Below are 24962 nucleotides of genomic sequence, written 5' to 3'. Positions count from 1 at the left end.
CGAGAGAGGGAACACAAGCAGGCGGAGTGGGAGACGAAGAAGCAGGCTCCCAGCAGAGGAGCCTGATGTGGGGCTCGATCCGAGAACGCTGGGATCACGCCCTAAGCCGAAGGCAGACGCCCAACGACTGCGCCACCCAGGCGCCCCTCTGCGCTTTATTTTTAAAGCAGTGGGAACCATTAGAGGGTTTTTAACTGGACAGGGTGAGAGCATCAGATGTGCCCTTGGCTGATATGTACAGCCAGGAATGACTCGTTCAAGGTGCTGGGCGCACAGTAGGCACCTAGGTCCTGCAGAGTGAAAAATCCATGGCCGTTGGATTCTTAAAATTACTGTTCGCTGGGAGGGAAGGTCCGTCCTCCCTGGTGCAGGTGGGAGGACGGGGGAAATTACACTTCTCACCCATTTTAGCTCCCCGTCCCCCCAAGCCCGCCAAGCCAGAGTAGAAGGCAAGAGATCTGAAGCACTTAGCTGGGCACAGAGTGGGAGCTCCGGGTGAGGGTGGCACGCTCCGTCAGAAACAGATTTGAACAACTCGGCAATTTGCCCAAAGTTTTGGATTCTCTTTTTCTCTCTATTCAGTTGGGACTGGGGCTTGGGGGCTCCTGGCACTGAGTAAGGGCTCAATAAGTACTTGAAGAAGGGACAAATGGAGGCATGATATAGTTCCAGCTTATACTTTAGGCTTTTGTCCCTCCATTCGCAGCCCACAGACCTTCTGAGAGAGGGTGTTCCTACATCTGTGATACGCTACGTGTTCTTGAGAAAGCCCCTTCCCCTCCCCAGACCTCTGATTTCCCATATGACAATGCGGAGAAGGGGAGCAAATGAGATCATGGTCAGCCAGGACTGGTATAGTCCTACAAACTTTACATCTGGTATTTTGCAGTGGCCCTGATCGTGTCAAGGAAATATTTTCCAAGCTCAGGGAGGGGAGGGGATGGGAGCAGGATCCCTTCTCAGTTCTGTTGTTGGTATCTCCCACCGTTAGGGCTTCTGGGCTATTGCTGAAGCAGGTCCAGGATTCAGTATCCAAAGCTTCCTTCCTGAAGCTGCTCACAGCTCTGTCCACCCCTGGCCGCAGGCAGCTGGCTCCTCTTTGTTCCCCTGAACACCTGGGCTGCCTGGCTTGGCGATACTTGGGGGCCGTGATAAGGTCCCAGGGCAGCCTGCAGTTCTCACCTCCTGGTCTGGCTTGCTGCAGGCCTGGCAGGGTGATGGCCCTCGGTGTGCTCACACACACTCACACACACAATGCCATAGAAACAAAGGAAAACCTGGTGAACCCTCAGAAAAGCAGGTTTCTTAGCAACTTCGCAGCTTTTGTTCATGAGCCACTTGGAATTGAAGTCGCATCTGATCTCCTGCCAGCTCCTGCCTGGGGATGGGAGGAAGGGGATGACAGGTCTGCCTTTGCTGAAGCTGAGCGCAAAGCTCCCCCGCCATTGGCCTCTCAGCCTTGGAAGCTGAGACCTGAACCCATGGGTTGTCCACATTCTGGGAGAAGTCCCTGCGACAGTTTCTTCACAGCTATGGCTGCCGAAACCCAGGGCTTGGTCATTCAGAACACAAATGCATACCGAAATATATACCGTGGGCTCGTGGTGGTCCACGCTCTGTGCCACGGTAGTTGGCCCCAGCTCTGTCCTCAGCCCTGGAGATACAGAGGTGGGTCAGGGAAAATCGGTCTCTTTAGCCTAGTGATGAGAACAAACAAGGGCACTGCTTGTAACTTCACCCCCAGGCCTCTAGGATAAAATGAAAACGTCTTAGCCAGGTCCTAACAGTCTTCCAGGCCGGCCCCTGCCTGCTTCTCCATCACCTCCCCAACAGGACCCAGGTCCCCACGGACCAAGTCTTTTTCGCCTCCAGACCCCTGCTGGTCCCTCCACTTGGAGTGTTCTCTGTCCCCTTGGCAGCTTCTTTCCCGACTTTGAGTCCTCGCTTAGCTGTCCCCTCCCCACAAGAAACTTCCAGCCCACCCTGTCAAGACTAGACCTTCCACACACATCGTTCTCCATCATGCCGAGCACCTCTGTAGCCTCCTTCACAGCACTTATCCTGATATACGGTCCATTCCCTTTGTTCACAGTAGTTAGTTCAGTGGCGTCACCGCGAACACTGAATTAGCAAATACTGAACCACGCCCTAAGGCAAATGCAGGGGTAGGCTCCCGTGAGCCTCTACTCCCAAAGTTTTCATCAAACCATCAGTACATAACCTTGTTTTACGTGCATTTCTGTTTAAAGGCACCTTATTTAATATAGGTCATTGATTTGTCAATAGCGAACTCGGGGCAACACTAGAACTAATGCCTCGATGAAGCTGAAACTTATCTAACACAGGTGTGTTCTCCACAGTCTTATCTTAGTGCTTCGGAACACTACACCACACCTCAGCGCTACGGCTGGGGGCATTTTCACCCACAATCACCAACGAAAAGCACAAAAATATGTAAAAGGTGACACTACACAGCCCACGAAAGGATACTCGTTTAAAGCATGAGCACTAAATCGACATCCACCGGGAACGTGCATGTTGGGCGACTCAAATTCTTCTCCACTCTACACATGCATGTGTCTGCAAGTGACTCAGAGGGACCCTGAGTACTGGCTTTGAGATGACAGATACATTTTGGTGAGTAGGCACATTTGCAAATACAAAATCAGCGTCCCAGGCACCTGGGTGGCTTAGTCAGTTAACCATCTGCTTCCACTCAGGTCATGACCTGAGTCCTGGGATTGAGCGCCTCCCCTCCTAGAGTCAGACTCCCTGCTCATGCGGGGAGCCTGCTTCTCCCTCTTCCTCTGCCCCTCCCCCTCGCTGGCCTGCATCGGGCTGGGCGGGCTCTGTTCTAGGTGGGGAGACTGCTTGGGATTCTCTCTCTTCCACTCCTTCTGCCACTCCACCCTCTTGTGCTCACATGTGTGGGTGCTCTCTCTATCTCAAATAAATAAATAAATCTTTGAAAAATGTACCTAAGAACATCAAGTGGAGACTAAAGACTGATCCCTTTCAACAAATCTAATATTAGATTTCTACCTTTATATCAGAGTTAATGATACACATATTTCCTTTATTAAAATATAATTCACACACTTAAAGTGTGTAATTCAGTATTCTTAGTGTACTTACAAGGTTGTGCAACCATCACCACTTCCTAATTCCAGAATATTTTTTAAAGATTTATTTATTTATTTGAGAGAGAGAGAATGCATGCACACGTGCACGCATGAGTGGGGAGAGGGGCAGAGGGAGAGAATCTTCAAGCAGACTCCCTGCTGAGTGCTGAGCCCTATCCCGCAACTGACCCAAGCCAAAACCAAGAGCTGGTCGCCCAGCTGACTGAGCCACCCAGATGCCCCAAATTCCAGAATGTTTTTGTCCCCCCCGAAAGAAACCCCATACCCATTAACCATCACTCCCCACCCCGGCTGCCTGGTCCCTTAGCCATTGGTAACTGCTGATCTCCACTGATTTGTCTTTTCTGGATATTTCACATGAACGGAATCATGTAATATGTGGCCTTCTGTGTCTCGCTTCCATTTAGCATACTACTTTCAAGATTCATCCATACTGTAGCATGTGTCAGTCCTTCATTCCTTTTCATTGCAGAATAATAACATATCTGGAAATACTGTTTTGTTTCTCCATTCATCAGTTGAAAGACATTTAAGTTGTTTCCACCTTTCAGCTATCGTGAATAATGCTGCATGAGCATTCATGCACAAGCTTTTGTGCAGACCTATGTTTTGATCTCTCCTCTCTCCTAAGAGGAGAATGGGTGGGTCATATGTTAAGTCTACACTGAACACGTCGAGGAACCACCATTTTTGCATTCCTGCCAGCGGTATGTGGGTTTCAACTTCTCCACATCCTCAGCAGTACTTGTTATGATCTGGCTCATGTATGGTAGCTATCCTAGTAGGGCGAAGTAATATCTCATTGGGCTTTGGTTGACATTTCCCTAATGATCAGTGATGCTGAGTTTCTTTTCATGTGCTTTTTGGCCATCTGTATATCCTCTTTGGAGAAATGTCTATTCAAAATCTTTATCTCTTTCCACCAGCTTCTCGTGCCACCGTAATGGTGCAGGGGAATGTCCTGGCATGTGCTCTCAAGAGCATTAACAATTCCAAAAAGAGAGGCAAACACCAGGTTCTTATAAGGCCATTCACCAAAGTCATCGTCCAGTTTCTAACTGTAATGATGAAGCATGGTTACATTGGTGAATTAGAACTCATTGAGCACAGAGCTGGGAAAATTGTGAACCTCATGGACAGGTTAAACAAGTGTGAAGTGATCAGCCCCAGATTTGATGTACAACTCAAAGATCTAGCAAAATGGCAGAATAATCAGCTCCTGACCCGCCAGTTTGGTTTCATTGTACTGACCAACTTCAGCTGACATCACAGACCATGAAGAAGCAAGACAAAAGCACACAGGAAGGAACATATTTATTTGCATGTATGTGCAAATAAAATGCCTTCATGGACTCTGGTGCTTAAAAACAAACAAGAACCCCTTTACCCAATTTTTAATTGGCTTGTCTTTTTTATTGTTGAATTATAGTTCATTATATATTCTGAACACATCGTATGTATGATTTGCAAATATTTTCTCCCATTCTGTTGGTTGTCTCCCTGCAGGGAGCCTGATGTGGGGCTTGATCCCAGGATCCTGGGATCGTGACCTGAGCTGAAGGCAGATGCTTAACCAACTGAGCCACCCAGGGACCCCTCTTCACTTTCTTGATACACACATACTTCTTATCACTACTATTGATACTTTCATTTTTCCACTCACAGAATTTTTTAAGATGAGGTTAAGATCCAAAAAAATAATCAAGTACTTGCCCAATTATCGCTGCACTGATGGATATGGAGACTGCCTGTGTGGAAACTGGGCGACTGGCAGATAGCAGCACCACCTTGCCATCCTGCGAAACGATGTCTCCTTCCCTGACATGCAGAAATCTGAACGTGGGTCCAATGGGACGTTTAGGGGTGTCAGCATGTAATAGATGAACATTTACTGCGTGCAAGACATGGTGCCAAGTGCTTTACAATATCACATTTGATCTTCACAATCGCCCCATCAGAGAAGTTCTATTATCATCCCACTTTATAGACGAAGAAAACAGAGACTCATATAGTCCATATAAGTTGTCAACGGTCCTACAGCCAGTGAAGTGGCAGAGCAGGAATTCAAACCAGAGCCTTTGCTCTTACCCACCACACCAACAGCTGCCATCAGCCAATAGCCAATGCCTGTCAAGTGCCAGGCTGCAGACCAGAGCCAGAGCCGGGGGAAGCCTTCATAGGTCCTCAGCAAGATGAGGAAAATAAGGACAATGTTGTGGGGTTTTCATAAAGCTTAATTTATTCCATTTAAATGACTGTCCTTGGGGCACCTGAGTGGGTCTGTCAGTTAAGCGGCTGCCTTTGGCTCAGGTCATTCATGATCCCAGGGTCCTTGGATCAAGCCCCAGGTCAGGCTCCCTGCTCAGCAAGGAGCCTGCTTCTCCCTCTGCCCCTCATGCTCTCTCTCTCTCTCTCAAATAAATAAAATCTTTTAAAAAATAAAAATAAATGACTGCCCTTTATCTGAGAGTCTTCCAACTTTCTTGGTATTCCGTATTTCCTACTAAGTAATAGTACCAAAGGATGCTATTTTTCTTACTATCATTGTAAAAGATATATAGGCACATCATAAAATATTCAGTAGGAAAAGAGGTTATAAAATTCAAATTCTTCATACCTTTCTTCCCTAGACCTGCAGTCCCCACCAAGGAGGCAACCACAATCACTAGTTTCTTGTGTTTCCATAAAATGTGTATTTGTGTGTAAAACTTTTCAGAAAAACAAATGGAATTTATACTCTACATACTGCTTTGTATCTTTTTTATTACTTAATACATTTCTTGGTATAGTTGGATATATTTAAAGTTATTTATTGAGGGGCGCCTGGGTGGCTCAGTCGATTGAGCATCTGCCTTCAGCTCAGGTCATGATCCCAGGGTCCTGGGATAGAGCCCCCCCACGCACCAGTCAGGCTCCCTGCTCAGCGGGGAGCCTGCTTCTCCCTCTGCCACTCCCCCTGCTTGTGCTCGTTCTCTGTGTCAAATAAAATCTTTTTTAAAAAAATAAATAGGGGTGCCTGGGCAGCTCAGTCGTTAAGCGTCTGCCTTCGGCTCAGGGCGTGATCCCAGCATTCTGGGATCGAGCCCCGCATTGGGCTCCTCCGCTGGGAGCCTGTTTCTTCCTCTCGCACTCCCCCTGCTTGTGTTCCCTCTCTCGCTGGCTGTCTCTCTCTGTGTCAAATAAATAAATAAAATCTTTAAAATAAATAAAATAAAGTGATTTATTGAAAAAATGCTTACTGAGTCCTACTCTTATTAGCCACCAGAACTGGGGAATTAGTGTTATATGCACTGGAGCTACACCAAACAGGACAGACGTGGTCCTCGCCTTCGTGGAGCTTATATTGAAATGGGGATAACTGCACGTTGGGATGAGTGCTCATAAGAAAAGACACTGAATGGAGAACAGCAATGGGCAATGGGGGAAAAATTCCTTTTAATCTGGGAAAACTCACTGCAGAGGTGACATTTAATTAAGACTTGAAGGGGGCACTTCAGTGGCTCCGACAGTTAAGCATCCAACTCTTGATTTCAGCTCCGGTCATGATCTCAGGGTTGTGAGATTAAGCCCCGCATCAGGCTCTGCACTGGGTCTGCTTAGGATTCGCTCTCTCTCTCTTCCCCTTTGCCCCTTCCCACCCCTCTATTAAAAAAGAAATAAATAAATAAACTAAGACTTGAGGGATCGAGCCCGCTGTTGGGGGAAGCAGGCAGAACAGCATTCCAGGTAGAGGGAACTGCAAATGCAAAGACCTCAGGGTAGGGAGGAGTTTGGTTTATTGGAGGCACTTCAGGCAGAATAACAGAGCTCAGGCATGGGAACAGAGCCAAGAGATGGCAGCAGGCAGCGTCAGAATGCACTGGAAAGCTGGTGAGGGTCTTTAGGAAGGGTGGAGCAAGGTCTGGTGTGTGCGGAGGCTCTGTCAGGAAAGAGTGGTTTAGGGACCAGCTCAGAGGCCGGAGAAGCACTCTGCAGGCACAAGATGTTGGGGGCCTGGGCTGGTGCCGCTGGCCACAGGGTATGAGGCCAAGGGGACAGATTCTCAATCCCCTGGAAGGAGAAGAAAGTGCCTCGATGATGAGTGGGCTTTAAGCGGGGTGAAAGGAAGGGAGAATCAAGGGCGTACAGGGGGCACAGTTAATGGTATCAGAGAAGTTTCCAGCTTGAATATCTGGGTCTGCGATGTCTCTGGAGTATCCAAGCAAAGAACTGAATGTTGCTTTCTGCAGCTCAGAGGAGAGGCCTCAGCTAGAACTGTAAAGCTGGGGCTTATCTACCTGCAATTTTAAATATCTGGAGGTAGATTTGGTCATGGAAAAGAATGTTACAATTACAGACTCAAGTTGCCCATTTTGAAACGTAGCTTTTGTTAAAGGCTTTAGGATCAATTTACAGATCTTGTTATTCCATTATAAATCTACTGATTTTTCATATAAAGATAAGAACAATCACTTTCACTTGTTCTTTGATTACTGTTGAATTAATTCTTAAGTTTAGTACATTCAATCTTCCTTAAACATTTAACAGACTTACAGCTTTAATTAATCAAATTTCCTTAGACATTTCAGACTACAATTACAAATTTAATACGCCTGATTTTCTCAAACACTTTAAATGCCCAACAGGATAGACTTACAAACCTAAAAAGCAAGATCTTTCTAAGCACTTAAGCAACTGTTGTAAGCTAATTACCTAAAGTTATAAATGTAGCCAAGCAGATTCTCTTGGCCATTTCAAGAATCTCAAATCCTACACAAAGCAAAGCAGGATCACAGAAGTTTCTCTCTGTATTCATTTCTTCATTATCTGAATATTTATTTACATTTCCTTTCTGGAGTTACAGATTTACTCCCCCAGCAAAGGAATCAGAATTTTTTCCAAATATTGCTATTTGGAACTGAACTATGTAATAACATGGGGGAGAACTTATGATAAAATATTCCTGGAAGAAAGACTATAGGATTGTATATAAAAGGTAGTTAAAAGCATATGCCCCCCTCCTAAAATTATAGAGGCTGGGGTTATCAGTCTGCGTCCAGTTAGGAGAAAGAAACCACACAGCAATTTGAACGGAGGAAAATTAATATAAAGAATTATTAATTATAACAGGGGACTGTGGTAGAAGAGAACAAAGAGAACTCTAACGAGTACAGGAATAGCAGATAAGGAGCAGCCAGTACCCCCAGGGCTGAGATAGAGCACCCAAGGAAAAGGCACCCGTCCTCCTCCCCTGCTCTAGGAGCAATGCCAGGGGAAGCTGGTCCTGAGGAGACTGTGTGTACCGTAGGAGCTTGGCGCTGCATGCAAGTGGTGTTTTGAAAAAAATATCTAAGGGCAAAATATATGTGGGAAATGTAGAGCCCTCATCCACACCAGTCAACTTTGGAACCAACATCACACACTGACTTGTACGGATACCCAACTGTTTTCCGCATATGTATTTGAACTCCCCTACTAGAAGATACTCTCTTTTAGGGCAAAGATCATGTTTTATCCTTCTCCTGTGGCCAACCCTGAAATGAGTGTACATAATATTCTCAATTGTTTACTTCTGAATGTGTGAACTCTGAGTGAGGAATTCTACTAAACTGTGTCTTTTTTCCATTAATTTTCATTCGATTTTTCCTACTATAAAAGCAATAAAAGCTTATTGGGGAAAATGCAAAGTAGACCAAAAAGAGAAGAATATCAACCCTATTTCCACTAACCAGAAATAATTACTATTAGTACTTTGGTGTATATTTCATGCACAAATAGTTGCTTTTCTTTTTCCTTCGTTTTTTAACTTAGATGCACACACATCATATCCTATACGCAATCTTATATCCTGCATTTTTAACTAACATGAATACAGCATTTCTCCAACTCATCATCAATTCTTTGTTGAAGGGTCAATGATGAATTATTATATATAGAAAAAATTGATGTTGAAGCTCCCCTAAATGCGGAAAACACCACAAAACATCTCATTCTGAAGATGTTAGTTTACTTAACCACTTCTCTTGTGGAACTTGAGGTTCTTTTTCTATTTTCCTATTATAAATAATCCTACAATGGACATCCTTGTTTAATTTTTTCTCTGGTGAGCCAATTTCCTGAAATGGCTGTCCTACATGTGAAATTACTAGGCTAGAGGGTACAAATACGTTTAAAGTCACTGAAGAAAATTTAAGATCACAGGGCATCTGCTTCTAAGCATGGGAACTGGTAGCTTTCCCTTTTTCATCAGAGCACAAACCAGAAGCCTCTTCAATGCCAAGACGGCTAGTACTACCAAATACGCATACATGCACACCTAACATTCTCCCTCCGCGCCCCCTCCCCACCCCCGCCAATGCTACCCATCCCTGAATGATTGCATGACAGCATGACCCTGGGCTAGTCCCTACGGGCCAAAGGCCCTAATTTGTCATCAAGCTACCCAGTGGTGGCCTGACTAGGGGTGCTAGACTATAAGATTTCCCTAAGGCCTTTCTAGGTGTGTGTGATGCCCTAGCGCCGAACCCCAAGCTCAGAGTGTTGGTAGGGCACGGTCACCTCGCAGACCGGGAGGCTTAAAGCAATAGAAGCTACAGCTTACAGAGCTCCAGGGAAGGCTCACGACACGGCAAGTCCTTCCCCATGCCGAGACTGGCCCTTGATCCTCCACCCCCAACCTCTTCTCCGCGTCCTCCGCAGCCCCTCCTCCTCCCGCAGTTCACCAAATCCACCCTCCAGACCTTGTACTGACTTCCGATTCTTCCCAGCCGAGGGGTCACCCAAGCCCCCTAGGGGTCTTCTTCCTCCCTCTCCTCTTTCCGTGTCGACCAAGCCAGTCTCAGTCTCCACAGCTGAGGTCTCCGCCACCCTCAAGCATCCGACTACCTTGCAATACCGGCCATCAGACCCTCATCATCTCCTCGGCACGTTCTTTCCACCTATCTGTACCGGGTTGTCCCTCAGTCTTTCCCGCCATGTCTGGCTTTCTGTCCTAGTTCATCCACCCTACGTCCCACCGGTCTGCGGGTCCTCTGGCCCTGGTTCTTCGGTTTTACCCTGTCTGTCCTTCTCATGAAAGAACCTCGATCCCCGTAAGGTCCCCCCTCAAATGCCCCTCCTTATGTTTGTCCCTCGGCACGCCCGCCCACGTCTGTATTTTTGTACGCCCCCGAATCTGCTTCTCTGTTCCCGGAGTCTGGCCCTCCGTCCAGCCAGGCCCCTGCTCACCATCCCTCCCCCGGCCTGAAGAGTGTGCGGCCCCGTTCCCCGCCCGCACCCGGGTAACTCTTCCCTCTTCCACTTTCTCTACTTTGAACCCATCCCAGCAGAGTCCAGGAAGTAGCCAGGCGCCGGGGACTGGCGGCGGAAGCGCCCAATGGGGCACGCCAGCGGCGGCAGCGGCCCCGCCCAGAGAGCGAACGCTGCCAATGGCCGCGCGGAGGCGGGACTTCCGCTGTCCCGCGGAGGGCGGGGGAGCGAACTGTTGTGGTGCGGAGCGTTGGGCGGGCGGCGGCCGGGCGGCCCAGGGGCTGCCGCGGGACTCGGGGCGCAGCCGAGCGGCTGCAGGGGTGGGGCGAGCCGGACGCGCCCCGGGGCCCGGGCGCCGCGGGTTCGAGGCCGGGCCCCGCGCGGGGAGGCCGCGCCACCCCGGGGTAGCTGCCCGGAGGCGAGTTTGCCCCGCAGCCGAAAGAAGGCGGGAGCCGGCGGGGGCCCTCAAAACCCCCTGGCAAGCTGGGCCTGGAGTCCCCGGGGAGCGGCTGCTTCCTGGGACGCCCTCCCTGACGCCCCCGCCGAAGGGTAACGGTTCTGGGCCCCCGGCAGAAGGCGCCTCCGGGTGACCCCCGGCGGGGCCCTGCGAGCCGCGGGAGCCGACCCCGGGGCCTCGAGCGGGGAGGAAGGGGCTTTCCGGGGGCCGGGGGCCGAAGGAGCCGGAGCGCGGCGGAACGGAGCCCGGCTTCCCGGGCACGGGGCAGGGCAGCGCCTGGTCTGGAGACGGACTCCGGGACCCTCGGGTGCGGGGGCCTCGGCGACCTGCCCCGCGGGGCGCGCGGCCGCGGAGTGGCCTACAGGGGATCCTCCCGCAGAGGGGCTGGCCCGGGGCGGGGAGATGAACGGCTTTAGCACGGAGGAAGACAGCCGCGAAGGGCCCCCCGCCGCCCCCGCCGCCGCCCCGGGCTACGGCCAGAGCTGCTGCCTCATCGAGGACGGCGAGCGCTGCGTCCGGCCCGCGGGCAACGCCTCCTTCAGCAAGAGGGTCCAGAAGAGCATCTCGCAGAAGAAACTCAAGCTGGACATCGACAAGAGCGTGAGTCCGCCCCCGCCCCTGCCCCCTGCCCCCTGCCCCCTGCCCCCTGCCCCCTGCCGGGTCTCCGCGCGCCGCCGCCCTCCGGCCGCTGTCCCTGGCTGCGGGCCGGACCCCGGGGCCCTCCCCGCCCTGGGCCTCGCCGCCCTTTATCTGCAAACTGGGGAGTTGCACTCGGGATTTCAAAGGCCGCTTCAGCGCAGACAGGCTCGGACTGGGATGCTGCCCAAATCCGGGAGGTTGGGGGCTGGGGGAGGGGGGCTTCCGAGGACCTTTCCTGCCTGGGAAGATGTGACAACAGTTTAGGGCTTGTTGTATTGGTTTAGATATTGGTGCCCGGAGACCTGGGTTCATTCTGTTGGCCCACGAAGGAGCAAGTGTTGGGGAGGGGGTGATGAAGGGACTCGGCTCTTCTTCAACTTCTCTCTCCTTCTCGGAACCCTGTTATTCCTTCAGAAAAGGAAAGGTGGCAGTTACTTGCCACTCCCCCCCCCCCATCCCTGCCGCGGCCTCGGCTTCTGCAGAGGGTCACCGAGCTCGCTGCTTCAGATGCAGCTGTGGAGAAATGGGATTTCAAGGATGTGGCAGAAATAAGGCCAAGACCAGGTCTTGGGAGGAGGCTCTTTGCAGTCCAAGTGACAGGGAGGAAGAAAATCAATTTTCTTAGGGGTAGCTTCTTTAGAAAGGCGTTGGGGAGGGGGCTTTAAATTTGAATAGAATCGCCCTGTGTTTTGTGCCTAATTATAGGAAAACTTTTCCTGTGTGATTTCACCACTTCTAGTTAACAATTCTAAAGATGTGCCTATTGTCAACCAATTAAGAACTTTTTAGCTTGACATCTGTTGCTGCAAGCCTTAAGTGGCTGTCTTGTGATTAGGAATTGGAAAGGAGTTAAGAAGGTATTTAATGTTCAGGTAGACCAGCTAAAAGCTCAGGTGGTTAACATCCATTTTCTTTTAGGACCAAAATTCCACTGTTGGGAGAAATTAGAGACTGCTTGTTAAACTGAAAGGACATGCACTTTTCTGCTTCAGATCTTACAGTTGAAACTGAGGCCCGGAGATAAGTGACAGTGCCGAAGTCACACAGTGACTAAGAGACTGGTTGATTTCTTAAACCCATTACCTGACTTACTTCCAAGCCCCATGCATAAGCCTTGATGAAGTCTTAATAAATAAAAAAATCTTCCCACCCCTTCTTCCAGGCTCTTCCCTCCCACCCCCAGTTTATTTTTTTACGTTAACAGTTGCAGTACATTTGCCACTCTTGAAACATGCTGTTTTTAAAAATGGCTGGAGGTGAGTTAATGGCTTTCTTACTACAAATCTCTATCAACGAATGAATGAAAGGAATTCATCAGAGAGCAAACTACGGGCTAGACACTAAGGAGCTCCAGATTAGGACACGTGTTGCAGTGAAATACCTAATTCTAAGCAGCAGTGAATTCGTCCTCTTGGAAACACTGCCTACCTTTTGTGTAGGAGGCTGGGAGCCTTTGCTTGAGCAGCTTATTTTTCAGTCCTAAAAAAGAAAGAGAGAGAGAAAGAAAAGAAAAGAAAAGAAAAGAAAGAAAGAAAGAAAGAAAGAAAGAAAGAAAGAAAGAAAGAAAGAAAGAAAGAAAGAAAGAAAGAAAGAAAGAAAAAATTTCCAGTTCTTTTCAATCCTTAGATGCCGTGACATCTGAGCAATTGTGCTGCTGGCCCTGGGGCTCCGTTTACCCAGCGAGCCTGCTGGAAAACCTGTGTGGAGCTATGCTGGTGGCTTCACACGCACCGCCTGCAAGAGAGGCAGCATGAGCCTGCCACTGGCGTTCCCCAAAAGTAATGCTTCTAGAGGAGTAGTTTTTCAAGGTGGAATCACTCACAATTTGTTTCAGGGTAGTGGTACAGAATCATTATTTCTGAAGGGGATTCTGCTTCATTCTCACAAGCTTGAGCAGGAATTCAATTCTGAGTAACCACCGTGTTACAAGAATTTTTAGCTGTTGCAGAAAGTGAAACAGAAAAGAAAAACCCTGGCGCCTCTGCTCCCACCCTCCTTCCTCCACCTTGGGCCCCCAAAGGCCACTGAGCTCTGAAATTTCTGAAAACCAGGATGTGCTTGAAAATGGTTAAGGAGAAATAATGACTATTTATCTTGTAAAAGGGCCTCGCAGAGAACCTTTTAAAATAATAGCACCAGAAATCCAACTCAGGCCCCTTAAACTCGTTTCATGTAGACATTGGCCGTGCTCTAGGAGTTATTAATATATAACATGCTTTCAAACATTCCTCCAATTGACATATTTCTGCTTTATTCTGGAGAAAAGTGGAAGTTGAGAATAGTATAAAGAAAATGCTGGGGTAGGAAAGGGCGTGTGCAAGGGGTCAGGAGGCCTGGGTGACCTTGGCCAGATCATAACCCCATCTGTGTGGCTTCCGTTTATCTCCGTAGAAAATGAGATTGGGGCCAGTGGGGTTACAGTGGTGATTGCTAAGTTCTCTTCCATCCAGAATTCCATTATTCTAGTGTCCCGACCGGAAACCTCCCAGGCACAGCTTCAGGAAACCACCTCTTCTGCCTGTTCTCCTACCAACTGTGTCCCTCTGCAAACTGCGGAGCTGCCTCATCTCAGAGTTTACGTGTGGAACGAGCTAACGTGAGGGCCAGCTTCCCATCTGGGAGGGATAGTATGGTGTGAGTGTGCTTTCTTCCCTGGTAAAAGCAGGTCCTGTGGTCTGTACATCAACGAGGAGGGATTCGTTGGGACGGTGACACAGGCTGTGTCCGAAAGTCCTTTGGCAGAGTGGACACCGGCAAGGCTACTCAAATTTGTGACCATATAAACGGTGGCTTTTGCTGGCCTAAGCTGCTCTCACACGGGAGGGACCGCGTGTGCTGGTGCAAGTGCACTTAGAGAATGCCTGCTGTCTACACAGCCACAGTATAAACTGAGAAGTGCTCTGACTCACCAGTCCAGCCCCATGGAAGTGCTAATTCATCTGCCTAAAAAGCAATTTTCGTTATTTTCTCCATGCAAAGGTCTGAATTAATTGATGCTGGCTTCCTATCAGCTGACTTTTGTCTTTAAGAATTAAAGGAATAGGGGCACCTGGGTGGCACTGCGGTTAAGCGTCTGCCTTCGGCTCAGGGCGTGATCCCGGCGTTGTGGGATCGAGCCCCACATCAGGCTCCTCCGCTAGGAGCCTGCTTCTTCCTCTCCCACTCCCCCTGCTTGTGTTCCCTCTCTCGCTGGCTGTCTCTATCTCTGTCAAATAAATAAATAAAATCTTTAAAAAAAAAAAAAAGAATTAAAGGAATAAATTCAAAGTCGGAAGTCTCTCAAGAACATTTGTGTAGCATCGGTTCCAGTGTCCACGACCCCAAGTCATGTACACAGGCACTTCGTTTCTGTCAGGGCTTTGCGTGGCTGCTCCAGCCACCCCTGGCACTTACATTCTTAAATAAAAACACGCTCACCTCGCAGCTGCTGCAGCCCTTCTCTTCCTCTTATGCCTCCAGCCTGCGGTAGAAAGTCACAGCGGCATCCAGCTTCTTCCGTGCGGTTTCTGGGAGAGGGTTTCAGCGTCTCTTTCCGCTTTCTGTGGACCAGATGTGTGGTGATGCAAGAAGTGTAGTTCTGATACACAGGAATAAAGTTTGTCAGGGAGACGTCGCCCTACAGTAGTAGCTGTTGTCGATGTAAAAATAGGAAGTCCTGTCTGCCCTTACCACGGTCCCTTCTCTCCTCCTCCCTGGGACCGCGCCTTCCAGCCCGTTGTAAATTCGTAACTCCCATAGGGCACAGCACTCCCTGCTTCAAAAACCTTGGGGGACTCTGTCTTGTCCAAAGGAAAGTTTAAGCTAGTCTCACGTCCCCAACCCCTGAATCTCCTTGTCATCCGTCTTTGAAACTCTCACATCTTGGCTCGTCTTCCGATTTGGAATGCTTCCTGTCGACCCATACATCCTCCTCTTTGGTCAGGGGCCTCTACACCGACTATCCCAGCCCCAGGCGTCTCTCCCTTTGCTGAGCCCCTACCACTTACTGTCTCTAGCCTTCAGGGGGGACTGTTTATGAGCTGTTGCCCAGTGTGATGGTAGTGTTTGTGTCCCTTTGTGGGCTTCTTGTTGTACGACTCAACAGTACACTTCTGGAAAATTAGGGCCTCCGTGTTCTTCCTTCTGTCTCTTCAATGCCTTGCAAAGGAGAGAAGCCCCGTAGTTCGATAGCCACCTGTTGCTGTTCCCATGGAATTGGCAAGTCTCACTTTAATTTGCTTCCCATCAGGTAAGGCACCTGTATATCTGTGACTTCCACAAAAATTTCATCCAGAGTGTACGAAATAAAAGGAAGAGGAAGACAAGTGACGATGGCGGAGATTCTCCTGAGCACGACACTGACATTCCTGAGGTAAAAGTCAAAGAAGTCCGTGTGGGAAAGCTGGAAGAATGGATTCTAATGTGATCCTTATCTCTGGCCTGGTCCGCTTTTGTAGATTAAGAAATAATTTTAGCCTCCTTTGTTTTGCTGTGGTTTATTTGAAAAGCGAATCATAGAATCATGGTCATATCGAATCTGAGAGCTGAAAACTTAGAAATCAACTGGTCTCACTGCCCCATCGTTTCACAGACAGGCACAGAGACCCGAGGTCACACATAGGGTTCGGGGCCTCCGGCCACTGCCCTTTCCACTAGGCCGTACTGCCTTTCCTCAGGAAGCCCCCGATACATTCTTGAATATAACCACAATGTCAAGTTCTTTAAAACTTTTTTTTGCCTTTAGAGTTGGAAACAGCTTGTATGGATTGGGGGAAGTTGCCCTGTTTTCTGATCTGCAAAATGAAGGTGTACGTTATCAGTTCGTATCAGCTCCGGTCCCCGGTCCAGGCTGGTTCCCCAGGAGCCATTCCAAAGTCAGTTCTAAGGGCCCAGGGTTTCTCACCCCTGGCACTGTTGATAGTGGGGGCCAGAGAAGTCTTTGTCGTGGGGGCTGCCCCATGCCTCTGTGGGTGTTGAGCAGCAGCCCTGCGTTCTACCCATTAGAGGCCAGTCACCACCGTAGTGACCACCAAAACAATGCCTCCAGACATGAGAGGATGCCCTCTGGGCACAAAACCGTCCCTTGCGGAGAACCGTTGCACTGGACGATGAGACCGGGCTCCTCACACCTTCAGGGTGCTTGTGTCTGTGGAGCAAGGCTACAGGAAGGAGCATTGGATTTTTTTCTGTCTAAGTTGTTTTCACTTAAGACTCAGCAGAAGAAAACCCGTTTGTACATTACATTGAATATTTGACACATGAATATTTCATAAGGCAACCGCCTGTTAGCACTCAGAGTGGAAATGACTGCGTAGGAATAGAAAGAGTAGGCGGGCCTTTGTCTGCAGATGTGGAGAAAGCCTTTGAAAATACGGTCCTTTCCCTCTGCCCCTCCCTGTGTCCCTTTTTCTAGCATTGGTTTACAGTGTTTTTTATTGCCTTCGGCATTAGTATTATTATTTCATAAAGAAATGGATGTATTCAATTTCAGTGCTTTTTACAAAAAAAAAAAAAAAGGGGTTTGAGGAATGTTTTGAAAAGAAGGAAGGACTTTGGTCCCTCATATTGATCATTCATTTTGTTTTTAAGTGCTCTCCACCTGCCTGAAGCAAGAACATCTCTTTTAGAGGCAGGTAAAAGCAGCCCAACTTTCTGGGCCTTCAATACTTCATGACTGTGCAGCTTTCCTCTCTTCCTGTGTTAGAAAAAAGGGGGGGTCCTTTCCCTCTGTTATCCAGTCATCTGCAGAGACCCCAGCCTAACCTGCTGATTTGTACATTCGCCACAGTAGCTTTCGAGTTTTCTCTGGAGAGTTGTTCAGGGTTTCCGATACCTGAAGGCTGAGCCTAGGGAAGAACTCTGGGAACAGCAGTACCTCCCGCTGTCCTTTTCACGCCCCTCTGTCCGGTCTGCTACCAAGCTCGGGCCTGTCTTCCTCCAGGATGCCTGTCTGGGTTTACCTTTGCTCCCCATGCTTGGTGTCCCCCTCTGATATCACCAGCCATAGCTCAACTTGAGCAGCTCACTTCTGGTCACTGCTGTAGCACCGTCCCCTGCACCCCCATCAGTCTTCCTGACTATCACCACCTGCCACCTGTGGTCGCTCCTTCTGCTTTTCAAGACATGCTACCCTCCAGTCTCACCTTTTAAAACCATCATGATTGCCTGTGACACCCAAGTCTGTCTCTTCATTTCCTGGCTTTCTGTACTCCTCGTCTTCTCTCTCATTCCCTAGTCTAGCCCTGTTCCTCCCCATCTCTCCAAGCCCTGCTCTCCTTAGCTTAAGCTTCACCACCTCCGTGAGCCTCTTGGGACCACCCCTCCCCAGCTAGAACTCTTTTTCCACTGTTTTGGGTTTTTTTCGTTTTTGGTTTTTTTTTTTTTTTTTTTGTACTCCCAGCCAGTTATTAGTCCTCAGTGGACCATTTCTAAGACATCTCTGTAGTCCTCTTCCCCTCCCGTCCCTCCTAGTGTAGTGCTGGGCACGTAGTGTGCTCTCGGTGAGCCATGGCTAGTCAGGTGATGGATAACGTGTCTCTCCTCTTCTCTCCAGGTTGATCTGTTCCAGCTGCAGGTGAACACCCTACGGCGTTATAAACGACACTACAAACTGCAGACCAGACCAGGCTTCAATAAGGCCCAGTTAGCAGAAGTAGGTAGACAAGTTGCACTGCAAAAAGAGAGAGCCAGCATTGTGCTGCTGACGGTGACCTTGGCTCTCCCTGCTGCTACGCGTGTCTGTTGACACTAATGCCCTCCGTAGCTCTGCAAGTAACCGCCTGTTCCCTCTCTCACACAATGTAGAATCCCACAGCTGTAAGACGTGGAAAGGCCCTCTTTCTAGAAAAGAAACCATGGCAATGAGAGAGGAAAAGACTTGCTTAAAATCACACAGCAAATTAGGATCAGAATTGAGCCTGGAATCTCCAGGCTCCTGAGTATAAGTCCTGAGTGTGCTTTTGTTTGTGCATTTGTTTGGGTCTGGTTTCGTAAGATTCTGTATAAATACGGTCCTTCCTGCACGTCAGGCGTGTCAGATGAATCACCCCATGTTCTGTAGGAGCTATTCTTTTTCTTTAGTTTTTCCTTTGATTTCTTCTTCTCTGATGTTGGTAATGGAAGTATTTATTATAATGAATAAATCCCAAGAAATTTTTCTCCTCCCCTGAGCTCTTAATACCATTCAGAGGGGGAGAAATGCTCTATTGGCCCTTGTTTGAACATACTGACAGCCTGGTTTGATACTTCTGTCCTGTTGGCCTTTGTGCAGGTTCCCTCTTATCCCTCTTTCCTCAATGTGCTTTTCTGTCTATTGTTAAAAGTGTGGAAAATGGAAAAAAGAAAAATACAATGCTACCATCCAAAGGTCACCACTCTGTAGTGCACATTCTCAGATTCTTGATCTGTCCTAGCCCCCTCAATCCATTCAGAAATTTCCTTAAAGGCTGACAGCCCCATTGGTTTTTGGTCTTTCCTTTAGGGGTTTCTTGCTGATCCATCATTTTTTCTTAAACTTCCTTCCCCAGCATCTAGATAAAACATAGATAGGAGTGCACAACTCTTTCCTACTCTAAGGTCACATTACCCATTTGCCAGCATTCACCCTGCTGAAAGGGATGGGATGAGGCGGGGCAAGAGCAGACCTGCATTCTCAGGACTTGTAAAACAAAGCCAGGTGTCGGGAGTACACAGTAAATGACGAATTATTTTTCGAATGTGATGTGTCTTTCAAGAGGCAGCTATGTAGTATTTAGATGAATTCTTGGGTCAAATACTTATATCTTTCCAATTGGCTATTCATTTGACACAGTTTTTAAAAGACACTTTTCTGCCCAGTGGTGCCCGGGCCCGAGAGCTGCCGATGGTAGCAGCTGGCCAAGCAGAGCCATCCCCACCTATTCCTCCTTGGGGGTGACCTTGAGATTATGCCCTCGGGTACAGTTGGCTGCCACTGAAATAGAACTGCACCTTGGGAGTGTTGTGGGTTCAAGTGCTGCTTTTGGAGGGCTGGAAACCGAATCAGCCAAGCCCCCGGGGGAGAAGGGCCTCCGAGTTCTGCAGCACTGAGCACTGCGGGAAGTTCTGCAGCGATCCCAACCCCCTCTCTAACTCTGGAACCCCTGCGCCCTCTTCTGCGCAGTTCAGAACCCGTGGCCCTGATGTATGCAGTGCTTTAACAGACTCTGGTTTCCCCCCACGCAGACTGTCAGCCGACACTTCAGGAACATACCTGTGAATGAAAAAGAGACGCTCGCCTACTTCATCTACATGGTGAAGAGTAACAAGAGTCGACTGGACCAGAAATCGGAGGGCGGCAAACAGCTGGAGTGAGGCTCGAGTACATCGGGAAGGAAGTACAACGCTGAACGCACAGGTGAAGTCGGCCACATGTAAGCCCATAAAGACTGTTAAATTTTATTGTAAATAAAAAAGTTTGAATGGTGAATACTGTAAATCTTTTCGGTCAGGAGGATTATATTCTCATGTTCAGCATGTGTATACAAAGACTTTCTTTTAAGGCAACCACCGGACTGAAAAAACAAGATCACTAAGAGATTTAAAAATGATGTACTGCAGCATTCAACAACGCATTAAGTCGATTCTACTGGAAATGTGGGATAAAAAATATCTGGGTACTGACCTTGTACGAGCAGTCTGCCTTGTGTGAGGTGTGGGCCTGGACGAGCACTGGGGTGCCACGAACTGGGGGAGTGTGAGTAGACCCAAGTCTGCTGGGGACGGGCATGCCCCGCTTTGTGGCCGGCTGTGTCATTGATCAGCAAATCAGTTTGACAGTGGTCCCCCTCACTGGCCCCTGCCCGGCACACCGTGGGCACTCAGTCAGTATGTGTGGCTAATTGCCAGCCTTGTAGCATTTGTTCCACACCTCTAGTTAATGAGACCCCGGCCATTTCTGTGGCTCACCACTTAACTTCTAGAGTGTGGAGGAAATCCTGATGCACCAACAGGAGGTTTCTCATCAGAAGAGGATTTGAGGGCAGTCACAGGTACCAAGCTATATTTGCGGAGGTTCCAGAAACACTGATTCAGGGGCCCTCGCAGGAGACGCAGCTGTTTGCACATCACTCTGTGCTTTACTCTTCGGGGTGAAGTTACGAAGTAGGACTTCAGTCATCCTCGTAGGCCAGAAATGCTTTGACAAATGGAGATATTTCGTGATTCGGGGCTCGTGTTTTCAGAAATACTAATCCTTAGTTCACAACCACCAAGAAAGCTGCCAAGGATCATGTGATTCCTGCTCAGAAGTCCAATTCTGGGATAAAAAGTCTCACTGGCCTTGACTCCCTGGGCTCGGGGTCACCAGCAAATCATGGGTTTGAGCAACGGAGGTCAGTGCCACCTGATACTCATTTTTGTGAGCAGTCTGCCTCCCTCTTAGGGGGGAAAGATTGCTAAAAAAAAAGAATTTTTTTTTAAGTATAAATAATTACCTGATTTTTTTTTAAAGTTCAAAAACTCAGATTCCTTTATCATATTGTATCAGAGCCAAAGTCTCCTTTGAAAACAAAGCTTTATATCCAAAAGAATGCTTTTGCAAAAGTTTCTAATCAGTGTGTTAGGGGACAAAGGATGTGAATAGGGGGTGGGGAAAGAGAGAAGAAAAGGACTTGGATTCTAATTTCTGACCATCTTGACACGTACTGTGGTCAAAAGTATCATTTCTTACTCAGTTTTAATTGTGAGTGCTTTCTTAAGCCTTAAATTATAAAAGGAACCATGGATGGCCTAGCCTGGCAGAGAGTTTTAATGTCTCATAAGCAGCTTACTCTGAGCATCCGCACAGAGAAGTCCGAGCACAACCCCCGCTAAGCAGGGCGGTGCAGTGTCTGAAGGCTCGGTTCTGTGGGGCAGAGGACCGTGCCGTCTGTGGGCTGGGGACCGGCCACCGCCTCACGAAAATGCAGTGTGTTCCATTGCAGCAAAGCGTTCCCCGGGGTTCCAAATGCATGCCTAGCAGATTGCAGCCTTGTTAAATATGTATCAATGAATGTACATAGGACATACTCTAGACTATGAGGGATCTTATTTTAATACACCCAGCTGCGGATGGCACATCAAGGTGCTCTCGGAGTATTTTTAGTCATTCAGATTCAGTGTGTAGAGACTGCCTCCCTGCTTGTAGCTGAAGGATGTCGATGTGCAGACATCAAGAAGGCTCAAAGTTCTGTTGCTTACATAGGTTTTTCTCCCGAGAGACGGCGTTAGAAAGTCTTGAAAGCATCAAACACCAGGCCCCCTTTGCCAAGGGGAATGTGTTCTCATCTGGCCACGGTTTGGGGGAGGCGTTGGTAACCTGCTTTCTGGAAATGGCCATCTCTCAGTGAGAAAATGTGTCTCTGTGATGTTGAAGTGAAAATTGCCGCCGTGTAGGTCACGTCACTGTTTCCTTAGCCGCAGTCTGTTTGCTAGTTGGGAGAGACAGCAGTGCGTTTCTGTACGAGAAGCTGTGGCGTTAGGTTCCATCTGTTCACGTGTGTCTAAGAATACTTTTGTTCCACCGCGAAGCCTGGGGAAGTGTTCACCTTCAGCCAGTGCTCTGCACGCTTGAGTCTCCCCTGCCCCCTTCCCTCGAAAGACAGGTGCTTTTGGAAAATGGAGGCTGTGGGTATCTTTTCAACCTTTGAAAACACGTCAGATGAGAGAAAAGACAAAGCTATACGAACTTACAATTTTCTTGTGTGCAGAAATCTGTTCCTTCATCAAACCACTAAGCCACTTGCCTTAGCCTCTTCTGCAGTTTCCCAAGGCTTCATCTGTGGGCAGGACACTTCTGCCTGTTAGAAGTGGCCCCGAAGCAGTGGAGTTTGGGGAAAGCAGTGTTCATCTTGGCTGCCTACATTTTTATACACCTGCCAAGGACTCTTGCGCTTCTCTCCACCTGTAATGTTGCAACATTGCCTTCTCTCCTCTTGGTGCTCCTGGGCAAAACTGGAATATGAAATCCGGAGCTGACGTTGTCTTCTTAAAGAGTACGGTTCCTGCCTCGGTCCAGCCTGGTGTGGTTCTTTCACATGCCTTGAAGGTGGTCACGTGGAAACGCCAGTATCCTGCCACTCGTGTTGCTTCGATTTAGGGTTTTAAAAAAACAAATGGACAAACTTCTTATTTCAACAAACGAACTCTTAGGTTGGCAACATCGCGTGAAAAAGCTCATAGCCAAATCCCATGAAAGATTGAAACCAAAGGCTTCAAGATTGGCACTGTAAAATGACGAGGAATCTCACTTACGTGTTAGAGCCACCAAGTTGTTAGAAGTTCCTGTCATAGCTAAATATTCACTGCTAGCCTTCCAGAGAACAGATACTAATAATTGTGTGCAACTGGAATGTGGCATCTAACCTTGGCATTTCAGCTGCTTATTTTGTGGGAACTTTTTGGTTAATATCCTGCAGGACAACTGCCTGGTAGAAGGGAGAAAGTAGGAGAGGGTGCTTACTCGGGGGGCCTTGTCTGTTGAAATAGGCTGTCTAGACCATGGATCCCAGAGAAGTTGCTTCATGGAAGTCACCTGAAGGCCCTGTCGTTACAATGGTGAGATCCAAAAGTTGGGAAAGGGTCTTTAAGTCATCAATCCAGTCTCCCCACAGGTGCTGACATTCTGCCTACAACTGTCCCACCAAGGGTTTTAGCAGTCTGGGCTTAAACACCTCTGAGGACAGGGAACTCACTACCTCCTGGGGAAGCCTGCTCGATCTCTATAAACCTCTGGCTTTTCTATGTTCTCTGCCATTTCCATCTTAGTGTCTGCCCAGCGGGGGCCATGTGGAACAAGTTCATCTTGGCCAAGGACCTAATTGCTGGAACTGTGCCAGGGCGCAGCAGTTGTCTTTTGGAAAGGAGCAGCTAGCCAATAGATACTTTGGTGTCCTGACTGTCTTCCCCTCCTCCGCATGGGTCCATTTAGTTCCTTGTTGAAGGATGTTGCAGAAACCCCATCAGCCTGGTTCTCCTCCCATGTTCTCACTGAAGCCGATGGAGGGGGTCAGGGGAGGAGGGGATGTTATCAGTCTGATTAAAAAAAAAAAAAAAAAAAAAACCTAAGAAGGGACGGGGCCCTAGTTCCGTGCTTGCCCCCACAAAAATTGATGCTCACGTCACTTAGGAAAAGTTTTAGCTAGAAGTTTGTAAAATATTGCTGTGTGGGGTCTAAAGGTTCCGTGGCTGCTGAGAGCTTGTACCTTGAGATTTCTGCAGGTACTTCACACATTGTTTTTATGGAGAAAACAAAGATTAGCACCTTGGGGGAGGGGCGCACCATATGTCTCTGTGTCCAAGAAGTGCCATATTTTCGAGCTGGAAAGTCGTATAGGGTTGCTGTTGCCCCATCATTCACTTTAAAGACAGGAGACTGACATTCAGAATGACCTGTCCGAGTCAAAGGGCACTGTCTGGGCTAAGCTCCCGTCCCCCTGACCTGTCCAAGCTCTTCTCACTCTCTGACTTGCACGTGACTCGAGTCCTGTTGAAAGTAAGCTGCCTTCAGATATTTGAGACCTTGCCACTGAGCAGAGAGGTTCCCAAGGCCAGCCTGGCTCCCAGGGGCTGTGAACCAACCTGCTGGACCCAAGGCTGTGTGACATGATTAGGAAAGCAGTCAGTTGAGTTTTGCCAAATGAATGTTAAGGGGAGTACAGAACTAGCTGATGATTTAAGACCAGAGTTCAGAAGTCCTGGCAGGAGCTGTAGTGTTGTCCTAGAATCGAAATTCTCATGAGATGGGCTTGCTCTGAGATCTCTTGGTCAGACTTCTGCCTTTCAGGTGACCCTTTGGGCTTGTGTCATTCAGTTGGCCCTGACTCAGACACAGCTCTGAGGCCCTGTCATTTAGCGGCCTCCCAGTCCCCGTTACTGAAGGAAGTTGAACTGAAGGACAAGTGAACTTGAGATCATGGCCTGGGAAGCATGGTGCTTTGGGGTACCTTTTTATTCCCTTCATTTTATTACAGACTATTTCCAAGCTCAAGGTTAGGAAGGGTAAAGTTGATCTGACATTTTGAGGTGGAGTCTAACCTGGGGCCAGGTGGGACCTCTTCTTAAGGTAGAAATGTCTACACTTAGTTATTTCATATAGCTTGCGTCCTAAGCCACGAAGCCTTCGGTTGCTCTCATTCCATGAGCACATGGTCGCCAGTGACGGAGGGTTGTGCGGGACCCCTGTTGTACGTGTCTGCTGTTCGTGATGCCCATTGGAATGTTCTCGCGGTATGAGTTTGTGTTCCATTTTGTAACTGCCTTATCAAAAAGCAAGTGCCCTTCCATTCCAGGCCTCCTCATATTGTACTTGTTTCCTGCCAAATTTGGGGGATCATTTGTATTTTAATTTTGTAATCTATGGCTCTGTACTGTTGAAAGGCTCTCAATTCTGTGGGGTCTCCTTAGTATGTATGTGACTTTTCATGTTGCAATATCACACAGATGGGACGGCCCGACTTTCACTCTTAATAAACGATCTGAATGAGTAACAAGAAACACATTCTGTTGTTCTCCTTGACCGT

At 48.4% G+C, this 24962-nt stretch overlaps 1 protein-coding gene and 1 pseudogene across 1 annotated transcript; both read left to right on the top strand.

Moving 5' to 3' along the window:
* The first annotated feature begins 4086 nt into the window (after positions 1–4086).
* On the top strand, positions 4087–10778 carry LOC123788612 (small ribosomal subunit protein uS8 pseudogene; annotated as a pseudogene).
* Positions 10591–23503, top strand: SAP30L (SAP30 like). The gene is made up of 4 exons (XM_045791967.2): positions 10591–11427; positions 15695–15817; positions 17999–18097; positions 19648–23503. The coding sequence occupies exons 1-4, from the start codon at positions 11230–11232 to the stop codon at positions 19774–19776; spliced, it is 549 nt and encodes a 182-aa protein (XP_045647923.2). The 5' UTR covers positions 10591–11229; the 3' UTR covers positions 19777–23503.
* The last annotated feature ends 1459 nt before the right edge of the window (positions 23504–24962 follow it).

Source organism: Ursus americanus, chromosome 15 (genome assembly GCF_024610735.1).
Source record: "Ursus americanus isolate L20-20 chromosome 15, mUrsAme1.1.p, whole genome shotgun sequence".
NCBI classification, from domain to species: domain Eukaryota; kingdom Metazoa; phylum Chordata; class Mammalia; order Carnivora; family Ursidae; genus Ursus; species Ursus americanus.
The sequence above is the reverse complement of the archived record's forward strand: the minus strand, read 5'-3'. Positions and strand labels throughout refer to the sequence as shown.